Source organism: Schistocerca piceifrons, chromosome 1, assembly GCF_021461385.2.
Source record: "Schistocerca piceifrons isolate TAMUIC-IGC-003096 chromosome 1, iqSchPice1.1, whole genome shotgun sequence".
NCBI classification, from domain to species: Eukaryota; Metazoa; Arthropoda; class Insecta; order Orthoptera; family Acrididae; genus Schistocerca; species Schistocerca piceifrons.
The window spans coordinates 685,221,688-685,246,731 of record NC_060138.1 but is presented as its reverse complement, the minus strand read 5'-3'; the positions used below and the strand labels follow the sequence as shown (position 1 = coordinate 685,246,731).

The following is a 25,044-nucleotide window of genomic DNA, read 5'->3' as shown; positions in this document are numbered from 1 at the left end:
GCTACAGAAGAATGTCGGAGATTAGATGAGTAGATAACGTAAGTATGAGGAGTTACGGAACAGAATGAAAAATTTAGTACTGAAGGGAAGTTTGGGGAGTAAAAATAGTAGAGGGAGACCAAGAGATGACTACAGAAAGCAGGTTCAGAAGGATGTAGATTGCAGTAGTTGTTTGGAGATGAAGAGGCTTGCTCACGATAGAGTAACATAGAGAGCTGCATCAAACCAGTCTTCGGACTGAAGACCACAGCAACAACAATTGAAAAGCAATGTGCGAGAACAAAACATAAAAACACAACAATTTATATTATACAGAAATGTTGAGTGCTACACTTCAGAATCAAATTAAAATTCCACGACAGTAAAACAAGAAGTATCTCAACAAAGGCAGATGATGAACAGATTCCCATTGGAAAAAGCAAATATCCTAAAAGATATCCCTGTCTTTATTAATAATACTGTTAAAAAAACAAATGGAGATAGATTATATTTTAAGGTCATTACATCGGAGTAATAGTTGAGTGGGAGAATCGAAGTTGGATTTGCCTGCAGTGATTTCAGTAAAATGAAATCAGGGTAACCGGACGGGCGTTTCAATTCCACCGCATTCCAGTACAAAGCTTTCGGTTTCCTTCTTTTTTTTTTCAAAATTAGAATTCATCACCTAATGAGTCAAATACTTCACATAGATCTTTTGTGTGACGCCAGTTTTAACTGCTCTGTCTCTAGCTGCGTTCTGGAGGAAATGCACTTGAAAAATCGCTGCAGAGTATACTTTTTCATCATGCTACGAATTCGTATAAGAGATCATCACCACCTCACGTAATCTGAAAAATGTTATCAACAGCATATTGTAGTTACAAAGGACTATCGTAGTTAGCAATGGTCAACCTGCTGATATTTGAACATTTTCACAGTTAGATGTCTTTCCGTTTCAGTTAACGTGCCCACCACTTTTTTGCAAAGATGGTTACTAATACTACACGTATTTCCTCGATTACGTCTTTGCATTCCGAAGTCACACATCAACTGCCTTGAAAAAGAAGCACTGTAACCCAGCCAACCATGAAGCTAGTTCACAGCAGTTCCAAAAGAAAAACGCCTATTCCCACCTGTAACGACTCGGTTCTCTTCTTTCTCAGAAATGACTGTGGTAATAGACTGAAATTGTTGCTTTGTAAATAATCTCACTTTACTTCTATTACTAACATTTCTCGTCTTTGGCCAGGGTTGGACTAAAGTAAGATTTTGGTTCAGCGTGACAAAAAACTCCGACAGAAGTATGATTTCTATCTTCAACATCCTAAAAGTTTAATTGGGAGCCGGTTATGTTGAAAACAGCATTATTTTAGAAAATGCCTTAAAGCCCTAGAACTGCGCTCAGTTAGCTACCTATAATTCGAGATATTTATTGTTGAATGTTTAATGCAGGCCATTTGCAAGGTAAGACTGTTCACCATTCTGGTACTATTTGGTCTGTTGGACATTCAGCTGTTGCATATCTCCTAATATCGTTAGCAATCAATACCAATCCTCCTACCTGAATAATGGAATTAGGTATGCTAAATTCCTTATAATAAGAACTATGGTTTCTAATCCAGTCATGTTTTTCGTAACATGGTCTCAACTCCCTCCTGCAATACAGTTAATTACCCCATCGTTGGCAAAGTGTAACAAATTTTTGATACTTGGTAATCCATTCATTTGGACTCACGGAAAGTATACGATCTGCAAGAACTCCCAAACGACAGTTTGTAGAGGGATATGGGGGCGGCAAACCTGTGGGGGGGGGGGGAGGGGGGTTATGAAGTATTTTTAATTTTTTTGAAGCCGGAAGGCGACTGGTACGTAGCCATAATAAAGATCCAGCTCCAACCCTGTTAAAAACCTACATAATACCGACTTTCAAACCGTTTTTGTAAGAAAAGCAAATGACTATATTTTATTTTTTCATTTCCCTGAGAGCTAGAGATGGGGAGGGGGGCGCCCTCTTCCCCCCTTGCCCCAGGGTATGGGCACACTTTCCGATCTGTATGGGTCATCACAAAATGATCGCCATAGACACAAAATTCGTTCATTGCGCTAATCCAGTCACTTAGTGATCCTCGTTCAAGGAAAGGAACTGAGACACACGTGGGCACTGCTGGTACACAAATTTTCGATGACGGAAAAGTTGTGAAACAGTACCGCTACCTCTTATCGGGGCAGACAACTACCATTAATGTTAGCCCACTCTACTTGCTTAGTTGTGGGTCGCCACGCTGTGGCGCTTGTTAACAATACAGCTAACAGGAGCCACGAGCGTAATGCAGATATGCAGCTCTGACATGGGCAGGTAGACGGCAGTACTTTCAGATTTAGTCCGGGTTTGTAATCAATGAGCATAAACGAAACCAAACTGATGTCACCCAAGGTTGTCTTTAGGCCACCAATGTATAATCTATGCATATATAATCAAACATTAGAAAATCCAGGTTCGAACACCAATTATGTGAGGAAAAGACAGACTGAGACAGGCACAACTAAAAGACACTTCCACATTAGCTTTCGGACACAACCTTCGTCAGAAAAGAAAACACACACACCTTCACTCACACAAGAAAGCACATCACACACACACACACACACACACACACACACACACACACACACACACACACACACGACCGCCAACTCCGACAGTTAGGAAATGATAACTTCTTACAGAGATAAAAATGGATGTATAACACACTTACTGAGTCCATATAAGTGCTAGGATATGTTTCCAATCCATTCACGCACGAAGCGCAATATGAATGCTTAAAGACCTCTGTTATGTCTTCTCGGTTCCTACGGGAAAATACCAGGTGAAAGAAGTAAGTATAAATTTGAAAACTTAATAAACCACGGAATAATGTAGATAGAGAGGTAAAAATTGACTCACATGCTTGGAATGACATGGGGTTTTATTAGAACCACCCCATATTGCTAGACGCGTGAAAGATCTCTTGCGCGCGTCGTTTGGTGATGATCGTGTGCTCAGCCGCCACTTTCGTCATTCTTGGCCTCCCAGGTCCCCAGACCTCACTCCGTGTGATTATTGGCTTTGGGGGTACCTGGAGTCGCAAGTGTATCGTGATCGACAGACATCTCTAGGGCTGCTGAAAGACAACATCCGACGCAAATGCCTCACCATAACTCCGGACATGCTTTACAGTGCTGTTCACAACTTTATTCCTCAACTACAGCTATTGTTGAGGAATGATGGTGGACATATTGAGCATTTCCTGTAAAGAACATCATCTTTGCTTGTCTTACTTTGTTATGCTAAATATTGCTATTCTGATCAGATGAAGCGCTATCTGTCGGACATTTTTTGAACTTTTGTATTTTTTTTTTCTTCTAATAAACCCCCATGTCATTCCAAGCATGTGTTTTCAACTTGTACCTCTCTATCTAAATTACTCCGTGATTTATTCAGTTTTCAAATTTATACTGACTTTTTGATCACCTGGTACATAGAGGACTATAGTGCATTCCTAGATCTCTCACTACACTGGGTTTCTTCAAACACTGTAAGGAGGCTTAGTTGACGACTGTTTTAACCTTCTATCATTTCAGGCTCTTCAGAATTTCGCCAGCAACAAACCCGTACCATTCTTCCTTTCTTTGGATATGTTCATTATCCCCGGTTAATTTTATTTTCTATGAGTCCCACACTCTTCTTCAATATCCTAGGATGGCTTTGCTGAGTGATTACGTTTTGCCAGTATCCTACCAATGAAACAAAGCCTTCCACCTGCTTTACGTACGACTGGCCCTACGCTACTAGTGTGTTACCCATTCTTTCAAATTCTAACACCCAGATATTTGTATGAGTTGACCGATTCCAGTTATGACTCGGTGATAAAATCTTTACACCACTTTGAATATCTGTGTTACTTTTTTTTCAGACAGTACTACATTATGATAAATGCATCGTCAACGGAAAGTTTGATATTGCTATTAACATTGTCTGGAAGGTCATTAATGTACAGCATGAATAGTATAAATGCATCATCAACGGAAAGTTTGAGATTACTATTAACGTTGTCTGCAAGGTCATTAATGTACAGCATGAATGGCAAGGGTCCCAACCCACTTCCTGGTGTACACGTGAATACGTTTCTGCATCTCTCAATGACTCCCCGTGCAAGATAATAAGCTGTCTCCTCCCTACAAAGAAGTCCTGTACCCAGTCGCAAATTCCGCTTGATACCCCATATGATCGTACTTTCCTTTCTAAGCGTTGATGTGATACTGTATCAAATGTTTTTCGGAAGTCAAGAAATACTGTATCTACCTGATTACATGGATACGTGGGTTTCAGGAAGTCGTCTGTGAACACTGAGAGATCGGTTTCGTCAAACACATATGGGCTGTAGCTTCTGCACCGCGTAGTAAGGAGCAATTCTGGTTGGAATGGCTGCCCACTGATTGTTGTATTCCAGTATTGAACTGACACACAACTTGCTGCACTGCATCCGTTTTAGCAGCACTTGAAACCCGCGATAGTCGACGATGACCCCCGTCAGGACACATTCCAAAGCCACTTGACCGTGGCACCAAAAGTTTTTTCCGACTCGAGGTATTCGCAATACGTTCATCAGTTGTCGCCACGTCAAAAGCATAGAGTCTGCCCCCCTTAGGACATAAAGATCCCATGCATAGAGTGCTAGTGATATCATTGCGACCAAATGTCTTGAAATCGCCTAAGTGAATTCAAATCTTTTACTCTAAAGTACTGGCAGTAAATGTAACCACCAAAGTAATGACGCAGATTCGCTGTTCACGCACTCTCAAATCACAAATATCAAAAACTTCAACCAAGAGCGATAGATACTGGTACAAACAGGGCGACTGTCACTTAGACTGATATTAGCAACTAGAAATTAGCAATGACAATATTAACTTCCTCACAGACAAAGGCTTTGGCAAGTAGAAGATCTCCTCCGACTTTTGCCACCTAAGGAAGGAATGAAGGAAGAAGGGAGGGAGGGAATATTACAGTTTAGCGTCTCGTGGCGATGAGGTCATATGAGACAGACTTCACGTTCGGATTGGGTAAGGACAAGGAAGGAAATCTGCTGTGACCTTTCAATGGAACCATCCCAGATGTCATGTTAATCGATGTAGGGAAAAAAAGAAAATTTAAATTTGAGTCACTGGACTAGAATTTTAACCTTACTACTCCCGTTTGCAAGCCAATGGATTAACTGTGCTGCCCAAGATGACTGACGAGCAAATGACAAGATAGATGGAAACTGCTGGAGATTTGACTGATCGAGGTCACCTACCGAAATCCGTCCTTTACGCAAACCATCACCTCAGGGGGTGTGGATGGATGGTACGGGTGTGATACAGAGATCACACCACCATTAATGGAATGGTATTTATTGAAACTCCTAAGACCTTAATATACTCTAAGGCAAGAAAAAAAACGACGAGGGACAGATGCAGAATTATCTGAATGGGACTGAAATCGGTAGATGTGAAGTACATGTACAGACAAATAAATGAGTAATTTCAGAAAAATTGGATGATTTATTCCAGAGAAAGAGCTTCACAAATTGAGCAAGTGAAGGAGGCGTTGGTCAACCTCTGGCTCTTATGCAAGCAGTTATTCGGCTTGGCATTGACTGATAGATTTGTTGGATGTCCGCCTGAGAAACATTGCGCCAAATTCTGCACAATTGGCGAGTAGGATAGTCAAAATCCCGAGATGGTTGGAAGGCCCTGCCCATAATGCTCCTAGCATTCTCAATCTGGGATAGATCTGGCGACCTTGCTGGCAGGGCTCGGCAAGCAAGAAGACAAGCAGTAGACACTCTCGTCATTGTCGGGCGAGCATTATCTTGCTGAAATGTAAGTCAAGGACGACTTGCCATGAAGGGCTACAAAACAGGGAGTAGAATATCGTCGACGTACCGCTGTGCTGTAAGGGTACAGTGGATGACAACCAAAGGTTTCTACTATGATAAGAAATGGCACCCCAGACCATTACTCCTAGTTGTCGAGCTTTATGGTGGGTGACAATCAGGTTGGTGTCCCACCGCTGTCCAGGGCGTCTCCAGACATGTCTTCGGCCTGGAATCTCATTGACTGGAGTAGAGTTGTCTTCGGTGATGAGTCCCGATTGGAACTGAGCCCTGATGACCAGAAAAGACGTGTCTGGAGACGCCCTGGACAGCGGCAGGATACCAACCTGATTGTCACCCACCATAAGGCTCGACAACTAGGAGCTGTGCGTCGTTGTTGTTGTTTTTCCAGCTTAGAATGTACAATCACCGCTGACAGTGCAAGATAATGGCATCGTTGAGCAATGTTTTCGGCAGCAACTGGTTGATCAAAAGAAAGTTTTTGGTTATTATTCTTGAATATCAAACTATCAAAGTTAAGTATTATGAGATGGGTTAGAAACAGCATCTGTCAGACAACTTGCGGGTTACGTCAGAGTGAAATAGGACTATAGGACTGGAAAGTGGCGTCTATCTCACGATACAAGCCACCAGCTCACCCACTATGATCCACATTCACAAGTAAGCTCAGCAGTCAAAATAGTACTCACCCTCTTACAACAAAACACGAGTGACTTTGGACCACTGTAGATAATGTAGCAGTGGGTCATTAGACCTTTTACCGCTTACGTAAGTTATGTCAGTAATGTGGTGTGGGCCCGCCCAACTAGCCGCGCGGTCTAACGCGCTGCTTCCTGAGCGGGAAGGCGTGCCAGTCCCCGGCACGATTTGTGTCGAGGTCCAGTGTGCCGGCCAGCCTGTGAATGGTTTTTAAGGCGGTTTCCCATCTGCCTCGGCGAATGCGGGCTGGTTACCCTTATTCCGCCTCAGTTACAGTATGTCAGGGATTTACCCTTATTCCGCCTCAGTTACAGTATGTCAGGGATTTACCCTCATTTCGCCTCAGTTACAGTATGTCAGGGACTGCTGCACAAACACTGTCTCCACGTACGCGTACACCTTAATTACTCTACCAAGCAAACATTTGGGGTTACATTTGTCTGGTATGAGACGTTCCTGGATGGGGTCCACTGGGGGCCGAACCGTACAATAACCCTGTGTTCGGTGTGCGGCGGCGGCGAGGTGAGTGGACTGCTGTGGCCTATTGTGGGGGTGTGGACCACTGAGGCTATGGCGGGTCGAAGCCTCTCCGTCGTTTCTAGGTCCCCGGCTCCATACGCATTACACAATGTGGTGTGGTGTGTACGAGCCAGTCAATTGTTTGTAATTAATGCAGTAAGATGAATCTATGTAAAGATGTGACAGAATGGCAGAAAGGAGCTGTCATGTTTGGTTGTGTCCAAGACCACACCGAGAATGAAGTTGCCCGACTTGCTGGTGTATCAAGTCGGACTGTCCAACGTGTCTACAAGAAATGGTGTACACTCATAGACACGTAACTCGGCGTCAGAGCGGTGCTTGCAAACAGATCCCAACCGAAAGGGATCCGAGACTTGTGTCACACTTTGTCAGTAACAAAATGGTTCAAATGGCTCCGAACGAAGGAAAACGACTTTCTATATACCTTCATATGAGTTACAATTTCTCGTATCTCGTCTTCGCGGTCGTTACACGAAATGTATGTTGCTGAGAGTCGGTCCGCAGCCCGTGGTCGTGCGGTAGCGTTCTCGCTTCCCACGCCCGGGTTCCCGGGTTCGATTCCCGGCGGGATCAGGGAATTTCTCTGCCTCGTGATGACTGGGTGTTCTGTGGTGTCCTTAGGTTAGTTACGTGTAAGTAGTTCTAAGTTCTAGGGGACTGATGACCAAAGTGCTCAGAGCCATTTGAACCATTTGAGAGTCGACTCTTTCTGCAGTCAGCTTCAGATGCTGGTTCTCTAAATTTTTTTCAATAGTGTTCCTCGAAAAGGACGTCATGTTCCCTCCAGGTATTCGCATTCGAGTTCCCAAAGCATCTCCGTAATACTAGGGCCTTGCTCCAATCTACCAGTAACAAATCTAGCAGCCTACCTTTGAATTGCTTCGATGTCTTCCTTCAATCCGACCTGCGCTGATCACAAACGCTCTAGCATTACTCAAGAACAGATCGCACTAGTGTCCTCTATCGGTTCTTCGTTACAAATAATCCACACCTCCCCAAAATTCTACCAGTAAATCGAAGTCGACTATTCGCCTTTCCTACCACAATCCTCACATGCTCATTCCATTTCATATCGCTTCCCACCATTACGCCCAGATTTTAAAACAGTCTGACTTCGTCAAGCAGGACACCACTAATGCTGTATCGAGATATTACAGATTTGTTTTTTTTTACATTTAGAGCCAGAAAGTTCGTCTAAGTCATCTTGTATCCTCGTATAGTCACTCAACTTCGACACCTTCCCGAACGCATATTGCTGTCCACCCTGCTCGCCAGATCATTTATGTATGTAGAAAATATAGCGGTTCTTTCACACTCCCCTTAGGCACTCCTGACGAAACCCTTGTCTCTAACATACTCTCGCCGTCGAGGACTCCATAATGGGGTCTATTACTTAATAAGTTCAAATGGCTCTGAGCACTATGGGACTTAACTTCTGAGGTCATCAGTCCCCTAGAACTTGGAACTACTTAAACCTAACTAACCTAAGGACATCACACACATCCATGCCCGAGGCAGGATTCGAACCTGCGACCGTAGCGATCGTGCGGTTCCAGACTGTAGCGCCTATAACTGCTCGGCCATCCCGGCCGGCACTTAATAAGTCTTTGAGCCATTCGCATATCTTTGAACCTATTCGATATACTTGTACCTTCGTAATATGATATCATTTTTAATTTATGTAATGTAGTCAGATGTTCGTTGAATTTATCGATGTAATGTAAACAAATGTGTTTTTGTTTATTGTTTGTTGTTTCGAACGGCTACTGAGACTGACTGAACTGCCGGAACGAGTTTAGCCAATAAACAATATTCCCAATATTTTATATGTTTACCAACGCTCCTTAGTTGCTTACCGTCTACATGAAACAATATTTGTGTGAGCATTTGATGATAAAGCTCTGTAGTCATATTTGGAACAGCGGTGAAACGCAACCCCCATATCCCCACAGTCTGGTAACTCTACGGTATGTACGAGTAATTCTCAGTTAATGGCTTCAGATGGACCTGAAGAAACTTGTGAACTCTCTTCCTCGCCGAACTGAGGGCATTATCGTGGTTAGGGTCGATGTTACAGGGTATCAGCATGAAGTCTCCTGGGGGGGAAACCAATCTTTCTAGTGGTGTGGTTTACTTTTGTAAATGGCGGGTACTGTAGTCGAACACCCACCGTAATCTCTGTGTCTAGGCAGTGACCGTCAAACGTTTTTATTCAGGAGCCAATACTGACGTTGTGAGGGTGGCACCTTGGGCCGCATATGTACCGATCTTATTATTAACTGGTTACGTACATAAATTACACTGAAGAGGCAGAGAAACTGGTACATCTGCCTAATATCGTGAAGGGCCCCCGCGAGCACTCAGAAGTGCCGCAACACGTTGTGGCTTGGACTTGACTAATGTATGAAGTAGTGCTGGAGGGAACTGACACCATGAATCCTGCAGGGCTGTTCATAAATCCGTAAGAATATGGGGGGGGGGGGGGGGCTGGAAAAAAGCACGTTGTAAGGCATCCCAGATATGCTCACTAATGTTCATGTCTGGGAAGTATGGTGGCCAGCGGAAGTGTTTAATCTCAGAAGAATGTTTCTGGAGCCACGCCACTCTGTAGCAGTTCAGTTCTGCACATGTGGGGTGTCACACTGTCCTGCTGGAATCGCCCAAGTTCGTCGGAATGCTTAATGGATGTGAATGGATGCAGGTGATCAGACAGGATGTTTACGTACGTGTCACCTGTCAGAGTCATATCTAGACGTATCAGGGGTCCTATATCACTCCAACTGCACACGCCCCACACCATGACGGAGCCTCCACAACTTGAAAGTCCCCTGCTGACATGCAGGGCCCATGGATTCATGAAGTTGTCTCCATACCCGTATACGTCCATCCGCTCGATACAATTTGAAACGAGACTCGTCCGGCCAGGCAACATGTTTCCAGTCATCTACAGCCCAATGTCAGTATTGACGAGCCGGCCGGAGTGGCCGAGCGGTTAAAGGCGCTACAGTCTGGAACCGCACGACCGCTACGGTCGCAGGTTCGAATCCTGCCTCGGGCATGGATGTGTGTGATGTCCTTAGGTTAGTTAGGTTTAAGTAGTTCTAAGTTCTAGGGGACTTATGACCACAGCAGTTGAGTCCCATAGTGCTCAGAGCCATTTGAACCATCAGTATTGACAGACAAGGTGTAAGGCTTTATGTCGTGCAGTCATCAAGGGTACATGAGTGGGCTTTCGGCTCCGAAAGCCCAAATAGATGATGTTTTGTTGAATGTTTCGGACGCTGACACTTGCTGATGGCCCAACACTGACCCCGGTAAGTGGACAGGTCGTGCTGGACCAGTTGCTTGGTGGGCCAGATCTTCCGAACCATAAACACCGGAGTGTTTTGGGGCCGTCTCGGAGAACCAGTTTATGGTGTTTCAATTGAGAACGTAGCACAACTACAGCAGCGAACTGAAAGTGGCTGTGCAGATGAGATGAATGGAGTCTGTAACTTTCCGAGAGCGGTAAGAAGTCAAGCACGTCGCTGTCTTCGTCGACACGGACATCATATTGAACACGAACTGGGTTAAAAGTACAGTACGTAGCTGAGTTGAATTTCGGGTCCCTTCGTGTCTTTTTTTCTGAGAAGAATTAATTTCATGTTGTTTATGTTGCACTTGTGACCCCTATCCTACCGCATAACTTTGAAATAAAGCAATTTCAGAGAAAACTTTATTAAACGTTTTACTCTTATTTTCATCCATACATTACACCTATGAAGTGCGTGCAGTTATCTTTGAACCGTCCTGAATAATGCAGGTGAGAACTGCGAACCGCGGACCGCATTTTGACGACCTCTGATGTCGAGGCTCCACCCTCTCGTCGTCCTTGAACGACACGTCAGGTTGCACACATATCGAGCATTAAAAGACGTGTAAAATCAAATGAAATGATTTAGCTAATGCATCCAGTGGCTCTCTTAATACTGGGTAAACTGTATCGTGATCAGTTTGAGGGGTTCAGGGCTTACTTTTTTAAATTTTTGTATTCCTTGTTTTACGATACCAATTAACGAAGTCTAATATGCACCTTGCACTTGACATTTGGATGTGTAGCTGATTGGCGCTCTTTCCGCAGCCAGGGAGATGTCGGAAGAAGAAGTTCCGGCTGCGGCCGCGGAGCCGGGGACTGAGCCGGCGTCTGAGCCGCCGCCGATGGAGGGTGGGGAGCAGCCGCCTGCGCCGGAAGGCACGGAGGAATCCAAGCCCAAGTACCGGCCCAGCAGGGATCCCGACCGCCCGCTCAAGTTCCGCTACTGGAGCCGCCCCACCAACCTCCAGTACAAGTATCTCTACGACTACCGTCACAACTACTACTCCGACGTCATCGACTATCTAGACAACAGGTGCGCTGCCTCCTTGCACACAACACTATTACAATACATCACTGCCTGACAAAAAAAGTAAAGCATCCAGAAAGGGAAGGCAAACAAAGTAAAGCGCCAATGTACAAAGAACATGGCAGTATGAACTCCCTTATCACACTGAGCCTCTTCCCCGCGGCCCTCTGGCCTGGATGCGTGCACACATCCATTTGGGAAGAGTGTCATAAAGCTGGCACACGACTGTCCTAACTGCTCCTCGATATCTCGGATACTGCCCCAGAACAGATTTGACGTCCGAATCGTTCCAATACGTGTTCTATAGGGGGCAGATCCCAGGATATTGCTCTCCTCAGGAGTACCTAAAGACAGGTGCCACGTGTGGCAGAGTATTTTCCTATTGAAAAATGGTACCACGATAGTGTAACACATGAGGACGTGGGACCTCTGTGATTTACCGCCGTTCCATCAGGGTTCTCCCAGTTACTACCAGCCGTGAACTGAGTTCATACTCGATGGCCGACTATACCATGATGCTAGACAACAGATCGTAGCCATATCCACTCACGATGGTCATCCGGCGTACTGCAAAATCGCTATTAGTCGCTAAATACGATATAACGCCATTGATCAGCAGTCCATGTTTCCCATTCACAGTACCACTAAAAATGCAACTCCACTAAAACAAAACTTAATGCTATGATACTGCTGTTATTACTTCGTGCACATACAAACCTAAGTCGCATAATCATTTTCCGCAGTAGTATATGCCCAATCACCTAATTATTTATAGAATTACAGGGTTTATCTCCAAATTAGATTACTTTACCCTATATAGCATCTGTCGCCAGCGACATTAACAATCGTCCTCCAACTGAAAAATGGCTCTGAGCGCTATGGGACTTAACATCTATGGTCATCAGTCCCCTAGAACTTAGAACTACTTAAACCTAACTAACCTAAGGACAGCACACAACACCCAGTCATCACGAGGCAGAGAAAACCTCCAACTGAACTCAATAATGAATGAGACACTACGTGACAGTTGTAATAAATGGGTGCAATGCCCATTCTGCCTCACTCGCTACCAAGAACGTCTTATTTCATGAAAATCCGTTTCCTCCGAAAATATCCTGCACAAGCAGGTCGTGCAGAGAGAAATAATAGTGTTTATAATACAATTATGGACTGGAGATTATATGAGGTATGAAACAGTTTATCCTAAAACACATCGCAACGTGAACTGGAATAGTATGTGGGAAGATAAGATCCAGTCACAAGAAGATACTAGACACTGTAGGCAGCACAAATGAGACTGGCATCGACCCTAAGCTAGGAGGAAGAGCGTCAGTGGTACTTAGGAACGACCTAAGTACCATCCAAGAGAAGTACCAAGAAATAAATATCTAAAATCACAGACGTTGCCTGTAAGTTACACGCGATGGCACGAGAAACATACTAAATAACACATCACAAGAAGTTAAATATGATATTGTATGTGTAATTCTCAGTGCAATGTAATATATCAGCTGTTGGTAATAAACGGCACACGGCACATTCAAATATCTCTACCATTAATTCAAAGTAGTACGTAAGCATTAACGTGCAACAGGTGGCATAATATTGGGAACGCATACGGGTGCGAATCAACGAAGAACCCATCACCGCCCACTCCAAGTCGGTGCTAACTTGCGCGTTTTGGGTACAAGTGGGAAGCATGAGAGCAACGTCTCGTTCTGGAAACAGCCTACAGGAGTTGCGGGAAACGGACATCCACGTGAGGTGCCGTTTGGTCGACGCAGCATGCGAGCTGGTACCAAGCTGTGATAGTCCACATAAAGTGTAAAACAATCACTGTGATACGTTACGTACCAATGTAACTAAATGTAAGGAAGTGAGTATTATAGAGCAAGAGTATATTATGTGTCATATAATGACAGATAGCGTATCTGGAAACTAGTAGCATGTCTCATGTAGAAACAGAGAATCACACTATGCTTTGATAAAACGAACATTCTGCTGGTTGATATCCAGATCAAAGGATAGTTTTCATTTAGAAGTAGACTAATTTGAAACTGTTGTAGATAATCAGTTTCTACTGATACAATTCATTCCGTTATGTAATTTTTTCTTCTGTTATTCTCATTTATATTTTCTGTTCTCATTTATATTTTTTGTTATTCTCATTTATATCAAGATCAAATAAGGCAGAAGGGACAGATAACACTCTACTGGAATTTCTAAAATCATTGGGCGAAGTGGCAACAAAACGACTATTCACGTTGGTATGTAGAATACCATCTGACTTTCGGAAAAGCATCATCCACACAATTTCGAAGACGGCAAGAGCTGACAAGTGCAAGAATTACGACACAATCAGCTTAACAGCTCATGCATCGAAGTTGCTAATAAGAATAATATACAGAAGAAGGGAAAAGAAAATTGAGGATGCGCTAGATGACGATCAGTTTAGCTTTAGGAAAGGTAAAGGCACGAGAGTGGCAATTCTGACGTTGGCGTTATAATGGAAGCAAGATTAAAGAAAAATGAAGACGTGTTCATAGAATTTGTCTACCTGGAAAAAGCGTTCGACAATCGAAAGTGGTGCAACATATTCGAAATTCTGAAAAATGCTAGGGGTAAGCTACAGGGAGAGACGGGTCATATACAATATGTACAACAGCCAAGAGGGATTAATAAGATGGACGACCAAGAACGAAGTGCTTGTATTGGCGTAAGACAAGGATGTAGCCTCTCGCCCCTGCTGTGCAATCTGTACATCGAGGAAGCAATGATGGAAATAAAAGAAAGGTTCAGGAGTGGAATTAAAATACAAGGTGAAAGGATATCAATGACAGGATTCGCTGATGACATTGCTATCCTGAGTGAAAGTGAAGAAGAATTACATGATCTGCTGAACGGAATGAACAGTCTAATGAGTATAGAGTATGGATTGAGAATAAATCGAAGTAAGACGAAGGTAATGAAAAGTAGTGAAAATGAGAAGAGCGAGAAACTTAACATCAGCATTGATGGTCACGAAGTAGATGAAGTTGAGAAATTCTGCTACCAAGACAGTAAAATAACCAATGACGGACGGAGCAAGGAGGACATCAAAGCAGACTAGCGATGGCAAAAAGGGCATTCCTGGCCAAGAGAAGTCTACTAATACCAAATACTTGCATTAATTCGAGGAAGAAATTTCTGAGAACGTACGTCTGGAGTACAGTATTGTATGGTAGTGAAACATGGACTGTGGGAAAACCGGAACAGAAGAGATTCGAAGCATTTGAGATGTGGTGCTACAGACGAATGTTGATTAGGTGGACTGATAAGTTAAGGGATGAGGAGGTTCTGCGCAGAATCGGAGAGGAAAGGAATATGCGGAAAACACTGATAAGGAAAGGCACAGGATGATAGGCCATCTGTTAAGACACGAGGGAATCAAAATGGTTCAGATGGCTCTAAGCAGGATTCGAACTTGCGACTGTAGCAGCAGCGCGGTTCCGGACTGAAGCGCTAGAACCGCTCGGCCAGAGCGGCCGGCTTGAGGGAATGACTTCCATGGTACTAGAGGGAGCTGTAGAGGCGAAAACTGTAGAGGAAGACAGAGATTGGAATACATCCAGCAAATAATTGAGGACGTAGTTTGCAAGTGCTACTCTGAGATGAAGAGGTTATCACAGGAGAGGAATTCGTGGCGGGGCGCATCAAACCAGTCAGAAGACTGATGATTCACAAAAAAACCTGTACAGTGGCTTTTTGTTTCTAGGTATGAAACTAGAGAAATGACAGCAAGTAAATAAATAAATATGCACTGCCTGACGGAAGAAGTGAAGTACCCAGAAGACATGTTCGGACGTCAATGTAACTTCGTACACATAAACACCATCAGTGGCTATGTAAATGATTAGGGAGTGGCAGTTCTCTGTGAGGAGTAGAACGGCCACCAGAGTGCAATAGTATTCTTTGTATTTAACTTTGTTCCCAGGCTTGGCAGGGGCGTGAATAGTGTCGGATGTTGAGTGATCGCTATGAAGGACCAGCCATACTGCGTGCCCTTGCGAGACAACGGTATCAGCACCTGGTCTCCATTTGGCAGACTGATCAAATCGTGAAGTATCCAGGTTTGTGGGACATTCGGATACAACACTGGCCCAGTGCTGAGCTGCACGGGAGCGTCGTCGTTCCAGTCGACCACGTCCGACCACCAAAAGGGAAGACCTTCGCACTGTGCACAAAGCACGCTTTGATGCCTTCGCGCCTGCTCCTGCTGTATGAGAACAAGGATTCGACTCCCTGCAACATTCTGTGCCATTATGCACCCTTGTTCAGAGACTACCAGCAGCTAGACGAGGGAATTAACGTCTCGTGTTGTTGACAAGGGTAGCTAATTTTGTGATACGGATTCTTAATTTGGTGATACATTAACGTAAGTTATAAATAGGCCTACGACGAAATTATTTATGTATCTTTGAACATTTATATTACACAATCAAACGTAACATAAGGAATCAAGAAAATTATCAAAAATTACATATTTATAATAAAAATAACTTTAATTCAAATAGCAAGTAAATTGTTCAGGTTCAAAGTTGAGCACCGTTAATTTAACACCATAATTATTCCTGTCCAAGCAGTGTCACCTCACTCATTGGTGAAACCTCAGAGATCACACATGTAATTTTTTCCCATTGCAGATTCGCTTTGGTAAAGTTCTTGGTAAGGAGAGAGGCGGAATGAGCATTGCACCCATTTCTTACCATTTTTTTTCTTTCGTCTGAATTTTGAATATTGGCGTCCACATGTGCCATAAGTACAGTCATCATCATTGAATTTTTTTTAACAATTCTGCCTTTTGTTTACCTCATTCCGGAAGGTCTAGCTGAATCCGAAAAAGTGCTTCCTTTCCATTTGTTAGTTCATGGACTACTCAGTGCCAGAGCTCTTGGTTCATATCCACTTGTGAGCCTAGCCATTGGGTCAACAATCCTTGCTCTTGTGATTTTCCTTCGTACTTCTTCTGCTCGTGTTCTTAGTATACTATCCACTGGAAATAATGAGGTTGCTGGAGTTAGTGCCATTTCAGTAACATCTGCCTGCGAACTCCCATTTGGTGATTTGCAAGCAAGAATTACTACACCTACCTGTGTATCAGGACGTTCAGTGGCTTGGATAAAGCCAGCTTTTCTCGGGGAATGGCATTTCGATCCAAGGGTATTATCCCTCAGGACATGAAAGTATTTTTGTTTTCTCCAGACGAAGCTTTGAGAAAAGGCATCTTGAAGATGGTGTGGGAGTTTCTTTTATTTGGTTTCTCTGCTGGTTTTTCCCCCATATAATCGACCAGTTCATCTTTCCAAGTACTCTTAAGGGCTTTGTAAATGCCGACGTCCAGAGGTTGGAGCATGTGCGTAGTGTGAGAATGGAATGTAAGTAAATAGATTTCATTCTGAGTAACAAGCTCAAGCAGTTATGGAGAAATATGTCCTCCATGCGAATACATCAGCAATAGCATATGTCGTGTTGAAACCAGTCTAAAAACAATTCTTTAGTAGTCCGCCAGTTTTCAGATGGACCAACCTGCGTGATCGGTAGACAGTCCTTCATGTAACCTTTATTCCACGGAGAACCTTTGAAAATTATAAATAGTGATATGCAACTCCCATTAGCAGAAACACAGCTTACCGAAGTCATAACTTCTACCTGTTCTGCGTAGGTGTGTCTGTATAGTCTGTATACGAACTTCTTTCCAACCGCAGTTACAACCTTATTGGACTTGACGACAAACATCAACCCAGTTTCATCTGTATTCCACAAATGATCTTCCATCTTGCTTAGAAGAGACAAGCCTAGTTACTTAAAGGCATCTGAAAGTTTGTCAAAATATCGTCTATCATAACAGTATTAGACATGGAAGCCCAGTATGCAGACTAATTATCCGGCACGCACAAAGTGACCATATCGATATTTATAACTGAGCCATTACCTCTTGCTTGCAATTTGCTTTTCGTAGTTAAAAAACTTCTCACAATGAGTTGCACCTGCCGGTTCATACACAACCACCCTCACTTATTTGTCAGTATGTCCAAATCCCATCTCTTGCATTGTAATTATGTTCTTCAGTAATTTATGTTGTAATTCTGACTCTAAGGTGAATGGGCGACCCCATTTCTTCAGACCGGTAGGCCCACCAGCATCTTGATTTTCTATCCGGAACCTTTTTAAAGAGCTCCATGGACCCCATTCTCTTTTGCACCGTTGTAAATGCTAATATGATTTTGCTAAACCATTCTTGCTGCCTTTAGCATTCCACTATAGCTGTAGAGACGATAGCGTATTTGTACGATTACTGTTCATCGTTTCCACCTTAAAGCAAAAGATATAAATCACTCATACCTAAGTTGGTAGTACTACCTCATTTTCTGAGAGCCTGAATGAAAATATTTTTACTAAAAAAGCTTAGTTCTATGCATACACCAACAGGTAAAAGCATTGCTAATTATAGGTAACAATTTCAACATAAATTATAATTTTTTGCATTTATGCGTGTACGGTCACTTATTAAACGTGTTTGAGACACCTTATTTTTTTTACAAAAATCCTCATCCAGTACGAAGAGTAACAATAAAATAAGCAGAAAAATACACTTCGCACAAGTTTCAATAACATTTTGAGAATGGAATATACTTGACCGATTCTCTCTACATCAATATATACTTAAGAAAAAACATAAAGCATAAATTTACTCACAAACTAAGTGAAATTACTGCTGCAATACCGTGCGCTGTCTTTTCACATTTGCTAGAATCTACTAACAATGATAAAACGGTGGTTCCACTTGAGCAATGCAAAGAAGACATTAGAGGCACCATGTCACTGATTGCGCGGTCCCTCCCGCCGAAGGTTCGAGTCCTCCCTCGGGCATGGATGTGTGTGTGTTGTTCTTAGCATAAGTTAGTTTAAGTATTGTGTAAGTTTAGGGACCGATGACCTCAGCAGTTTGGTCCCATAGGAATTCACATACGTTTGAACATTTGAACCGAACCGCCAGATAAGATTTCCTCGTCCTGATTGTGTTTCTCATATACCTGTGTGCAAGTTGGCATTGCTTTGATCGTCATTTATCATCACTGCGCATTTTAGCTGTTATTCTTTTTTAAAAGGTATTCTATGCAAGGCCATGAACGACGTGGTAACTTTTAAGTATCCTCCATTATACACACATCAAAAAAAGTTTTGCATCACCCCGGTTCCCAGAACTTCTGAAGACAGACGTTGACTGTGAATATTGTGTCACAGACACAGTCCCTTTGACTGTTCAGAGATGTCACTAAACATGCCCAAAAATATAAACAACCATGCATGAGCAGCGCTTATTAGGCGGAGGGGTTCCGACAACCGATCAGTTCCAGTCATTCCAGCAGGAAGGAGGTACACGGCTCGTGTGGTCTGTAGTTCAACCATGCCTAGACGGTCAAGACCGCGGTTCGCATTGATGATTTTTGCCAGGAAGGTCTCTCAACAAAGGAAGTGTCCAGGCATCTCGGAGTGAACCAAAGCGATGTTGTTCGGAGGCGGAGGAGATACAGAGAGACAGAAACTGTCGATGACATGCCTCGCTCAGGACGCCCAAGGGCTACTACTCTAGTGGATGACCGCTGCCTACGGATTACGGCTCGGAGGAACCCTGACAGCAACGCCACTATTTTGAATAATCCTTTTCGTGCAGTCACAGAACGTCGTGTTAAGACTCAAACTGTGTGCAGTAGGCTGCATGATGCGCAACTTCACTCCCAACGTCCATAGCGAGGTCCATCTTTGCAACCACGACACCATGCAGCACAGTACAGATGGGGCCAAATGTGCAAATGTGTGTGAAATCTTATGTTACTTAACTGCTAAAGTCATCAGCCCCTAAGCTTACACATTACTTAACCTAAATTATCCTAAGGACAAACACACACACCCATGCCCGAGGGAGGACTCGAACCTCCGCCGGGACCAGCCGCACAGTCCATGACTGCAAGATGGGGCCATCTACATGCCAAATGGACTGCTCAGGATTGGCATCACGTTCTCTTCACCGATGAGTGTCGCTTATGCCTTCAGCCAGACAATCGTCAGAGATATGTTTGGAGGCAACCCAGTCAGGCTGAACGCCTTAGACACACTGTCCAGCGAGTGCAGCAAGGTGGAGTTGTTTTGGTGCGGCATTGTGTGGGGCTGACTTACGCTGCTGGTGGTCATGGAAGGTGCCATGAGCTATAAAAAGGGCGGAAATGATGTTTATGTTGATCTCTATTCCAATTTTCTGTACAGGTACCGGAACTCTCGGAACCGAGGTGATGCAAAACGTTTTTTGATGTGTCTGTGTGATGTTGAGGTACTCCCATGGCCAGCAATGGCCCCAGATTAGTATCCAGTAGAACATGTGTGGGGCCAGGCCAGATGTTAATTGCGCCCCGGTGCCAATATCCAGGGTATAAAGGAACGGTTACAACAGTTGTGAGGCAGCTTGTCTCAGGAGGAAATACAGCGGCTATATGACATCCTTCCCAAGAGAATAAGTGCATCCATCCAGGCCAGAGGGATGCAACGTCATACTGACACGTAGGATCATACTCCAAAGGCTTCATGAATCTGAGTCATTTCTGTAATAACTAAATTAAAATCACATAACCTTTCAACCAGTAAAGTTACATTCCGTTTCTAACAAAACAGTTATGAAAAATAAAGACATCGACAGTCGAAAACAAACAAGTTGCGAGAGAGGAGCACGCAAAGTCTCTGGTATAGGGCATCAGCATCTGTAAATCCCGCTCTGACATTCAGAGGATGTTAATAATATGGGTTATTTTAAGAGTGAACATCTGGTAAGCATAAGGGAATTTCTTAAAATCTTGCAAGATGACACAGTGGTTAAGACACTGGGCTCACACTCAAAACCCCATCTGGCCATCCAAATACAGACTTATGCGTTTCCCATAAATACATTGAGGCGAATGCTGTGATGGTCGTTGTCAAAATTACACTACCGAATTACTATATCATGGTTGCTCAGCCTGAGCTTGAGTTCTGTTTGTAATAATCTCCCCTTGTCATCGACGTGCTAAACCCTCATTTTGCTTTCTCTCTCTTCTTCTTCTGTTCTCTTTGGGTTTTCAGATCGAGATATACATCCATACTCCTGTGTAGACCACTGTGAAGTGCATACAATGGGGTACTTCCCATTGTACCATACACCCGGTGATTATAATTAAACTTTCCCTATTTAAAGGGTTATAACACTAAACTTAATTACTGTAAAAGAACAAAACTTGGTAGCATTAATGTCGAGGTCATGTGGAAGAGAAAAAAATACAGAATCAATTGAATTCAAACACTTTTAATATGCTGCTATGGAACTCCATACCATTACATACCGGTACTATTACTGCTACAAAAGGGGCTCAATTGGCGCCCATCAGTATCCAGAAGACTCTGAAAGCACAGGATTGCATTCTGCACAGCAGAATGAAGCACGTCCGTAGGAATGTTGGCTACCTCTCTTGATATGCTGCGCTTCAGATCAGTGTATGTGTGCATGTTCCCCTTGTAAACCTTGTCCTTCAGGTAACCCCACAACCAGAAGCCACAAGGAGTGAAATCAGGTGATCGTGCCAGCCAAGCTGATAATTCGATCTTCTCCAAATGTGTTGCGGAGAAGCAGGTGAATTGCACGAGCGATGGGCTCATGGGGTCCCATCTTGCATGAAAACTGTTGAGTTCAATGGGTCTCTCTCCCGTGGGGCGTGTATGACATGCTGGCGATGCATATCGCAGTAAAGCTGGCCAGTCACACTGCACGTCTTTTGGTCCTTCAGCGCCAACCTGTTCAAAAAATAATGGGCTAGTGGTGAACGTAGACCTGAAGGCACACCATACAGTGACATGTTCACCATACAGAGGAACTTCATGCACAGTGACTGGAGGTGAAGATCCCCACACTCGGCAATTCTGTGTGTACACCTCACTCATCGGAGAAAAATGAGCATCGTCTGTCCATAGGATGGTCCATCTTCAATCCTTGCGAGAAGGTGGAGAGCATCGTTGTGCCCCTGTGATGCAAGCTGCTGTACGATACGGATCTTGTACGGATACATCTGAGAATGGTTCGAAGCGCCTTTCTTACAGTGGACCATGGGATGTTCAACTGTCGTGACACAGCATGCGCACTGCCTGACGATCGGGAATTGTCTGCCATAGGAACAGCGATTTCATCAACTTCATGTGGTGAAACTGGTCGTCGGCCTCTTGCCGGAGCAACACCCAGTTCTCCAGTTGATTCAAACTTCACCATGCTCCGCACAACTGGTGGAGAAAGTGGACCCTCCCGTAATCCTTTCAGCCGGTGATATTCTCGACGTGCAGCTCCAGCATTACTGTTTTTTTGATAATAGAAGTCCACCAATAATGTCCTGCACCTTTTGTCCAAGTTCATATTGAAACGTCAACATGTGCACTGGGAATGGTGGGGTGTGTGAGACTATGAATAGTGGTGACTGATCACGACACCTGGTGACCATAGTTGGAACTGGACTGTGGCGCTGAGACGCATGAGAATCATGCACCCCATACTCTGGACATTAATGCTATCAAGTTTGGTACTCATACGGTAATTACATTCTGTGTTACAACGTGTTAAATAGGGAAAGTTTAATTATAACTAGCCGGTATTTTGGTTAGCTTTTTTTCCATTCACATATGGAGCGCGCGAGCAATGCCTGTTTAAATGCCTCTGTGCTTACTGCAATTAGTCTGTTCTTGGTTTCACCGTCCCTACAAAGGAGAGAGAGGGTTGACAGATTCTTCACTTAATTTTCCTAGATTCTTCACTTAATACTACTTCTTGAAACTTTGGAAGCAAGCTTTCAGGGGTAGGTGGTATCTATCTCTAGCAATTGAACATATTGACATATGTCCTTTTGTCCTATTTCATATGTATCCCACATTACTGAGCAATATTCTAAGATGTGTCGCAGAGGTGTTTTGTAAGCGATCTCACGGACTGCGTTTTGCGAGTATCCTACCTATAAACTGAGGTCTGACACTTGCTTTACCTAGGATTGAACGTATGTGATCATTCTATAAACCTTCAGACAGTCTGACATTCACCATATGAGGATGGAATGAAAACTAATAAGAAAAGTAAGTATAATAACACTTTTAAAAACTCAGTTTCATATCCCCTCTAATTGTTACATCCATGTATTTGCACGAGTTTATTTACTCCAGTTGTGATCCACCTGATACCATAGTCGTACCATACCACGTAGATGCGACTGATCTACGTGATCCCTTCCCAATCGAAAGCCGTGTGGCTACTAGTGACGCCAGGACCTCGTGTTGCGACTTTCAAAGTATTTACTTAACGTCTGGTCTTTCCACTAAGCTCTTACACATTGATGGCAGAATTTGTCTCCTTTCTTCCCGAAGTGTGATCAACAGAAATTGCCGGAATTTTGTTATAATCAGTCCATCATGCAATTAGTACACTAGATCATCTTAAAAATGTTCAGTCTGTTCAAGTCAGGTTTTGAGCAGAGCAGTCCAGTAAATTTAGTTCATATCTCGATCACTTTTCTTTTTAGACTGGAAAAGAATTGTGTCAAATGCCGCATATGCCCAGACGGTTGCAGCAATTTCGAGCACACCGTAACTGATTGTAAATTTGCAGTTCTTCGTGACAGAATGACCACCTGAGTGCATTAGTGTTGTTCGTGTTTAGTATTCTTACTAAGCTTGATGGGGTATATAAAGTGAGTGAACAGCGTCAGACGTTGACTGATAACTGTGGAGGACACGGAGATGCTGCGTACTCGTGTGAGACAGCATTCTCAGCACCTGATAGTGTTTCAAATGGACCTCATTGAGGGTCTCCACGTGCCTGGCTTGTCAAGTCCCCCAGTACCAGATTTCTACATCTGTCGGCAGTACAATCGTTCTGCAGTCAGCTTCGCATGCCAGTTCTCTAAATTATCTCAGCAGTGTTTCTCGAAAAGAATGCCGCCTTCCCTCCAGGGATTCCCATTTCAGTTCCTGAAGAATCTCCTTAATACTTGTGTGCTCTTCGAACCTAGTGGTAACAAGCCTAGTAGACATTTGTGGGGCTTGTGCATGTGACAGCGGCTAGATCTTGAACCGCTTGGGATCGTGAATGCACGCATACTCATCGTGGAGATTACGGTCAACTGTGTGTGACCACCACAAGGTAGGACCACTGTACTGTTCACCAAGTACATCATAACCCCTTTACATCTGCGCCTGCCGGCCGAAAACAAGTAATGGTATTCTTGCAGCATCCTTTACTACAAACACTGCTGACATTCTAATGTACCGTGCTTTTAGTTTCTTACTGTCAGTACGCATTGTTCCATTCAAAAAAGTGTATGTTTGCACAAAAAAATATACTTTCTAGGTATTATTACAATCGGTTTATTATATGAATGCAAGGTGTCTGTTCTTTCAGACATGTCCCAAAGAATAGAAACCAAGCATTCATATAACTTATTTGCCTAGGTGGGCAATGGATCTACCTTCTTCAGTGCGGATGCGCTAGTACATCAGACGTCCTCTGGGAGTCTCAGCTTAGCAAGCAAGGAGAACACGGACAGGGTTCAAATGGTTCAAATGGCTCTGAGCACTATGGGACTTAACATCTGAGGTCATCAGTCCCCTAGAACTTAGAACTACTTAAACCTAACTAACCTAAGGACATCACACACATCCATGCCCGAGGCAGGATTCGAACCTGCGACCGTAGCGGTCGCGCGGTTCCAGACTGAAGCGCCTAGAACCGCTCAGCCACAACGGCCGGCCATGGACAGGGACTGGGGACAGATGGTGCTCGGTGGGATTGGGGGTCGGCCAGGAGGTGTGCCGAAATAGTCCACGCAGTTGCAATAAACACTGTGCCGGGGTGCCGCAAATGGTTAACACACCTGCCTAGTCAGCAGGAGAGCCTGGGTTCGAATCCCAGTCCGGCACACATTTTCACTCATTGCCACTGATTCAGCGTCAAGTCCCAATGCAGATGACATCCCTGGTCCCTCCCCCCCCCCCCCCTCCAACTTCAATTTAAACCTCTTTATTGGCTAACTATATGAACCGCCGACTACCAGTCCCTTCTGTGAAAACCACACATCAATAGCACTTTCCAGTCCCGCAATATCTGCAATATTTGCGGTGCAAGCTTTAGGTGATTCACACTGTATAATTTATAGATGTTTCGTGCACATTGGCCGAACTGTGATGAATTAAAATCAACTGCCGATTTGAATAGGCCATACAGTTGTGAAAATCAGAATTCGCAGAATATGCTTTCTTAGATAAAATGGTACATACAACAGGCTTTCAATAAGTAACACAACACACTTTTATGCACCAATTTCGGTTACAAAAATTGCAGAATTTGTTGTGAGACATTCCCGCTTCAGCCGCTGTAGTTTCATGGAGTTCTAGTATGTGGCAGCGCTATACATAGTCTGCAAAATGGTGTCTGT

The 25,044-nt window shown here is 43.8% G+C and overlaps 1 protein-coding gene across 2 annotated transcripts in view; it reads left to right on the top strand.

Annotated features, from left to right (window-relative positions):
* Window positions 1–25,044, top strand: part of LOC124709427 (flightin) — a 64,065-nt gene that overhangs the window by 27,868 nt on the left and 11,153 nt on the right. For both annotated transcript variants that reach the window (XM_047240839.1, XM_047240838.1), the window contains one exon: window positions 11,257–11,524. In XM_047240839.1, coding sequence (XP_047096795.1) covers window positions 11,265–11,524 — 260 coding nt within the window. In that variant the 5' untranslated portion in view covers window positions 11,257–11,264. The remainder of the gene's footprint in view (window positions 1–11,256; window positions 11,525–25,044) is intronic.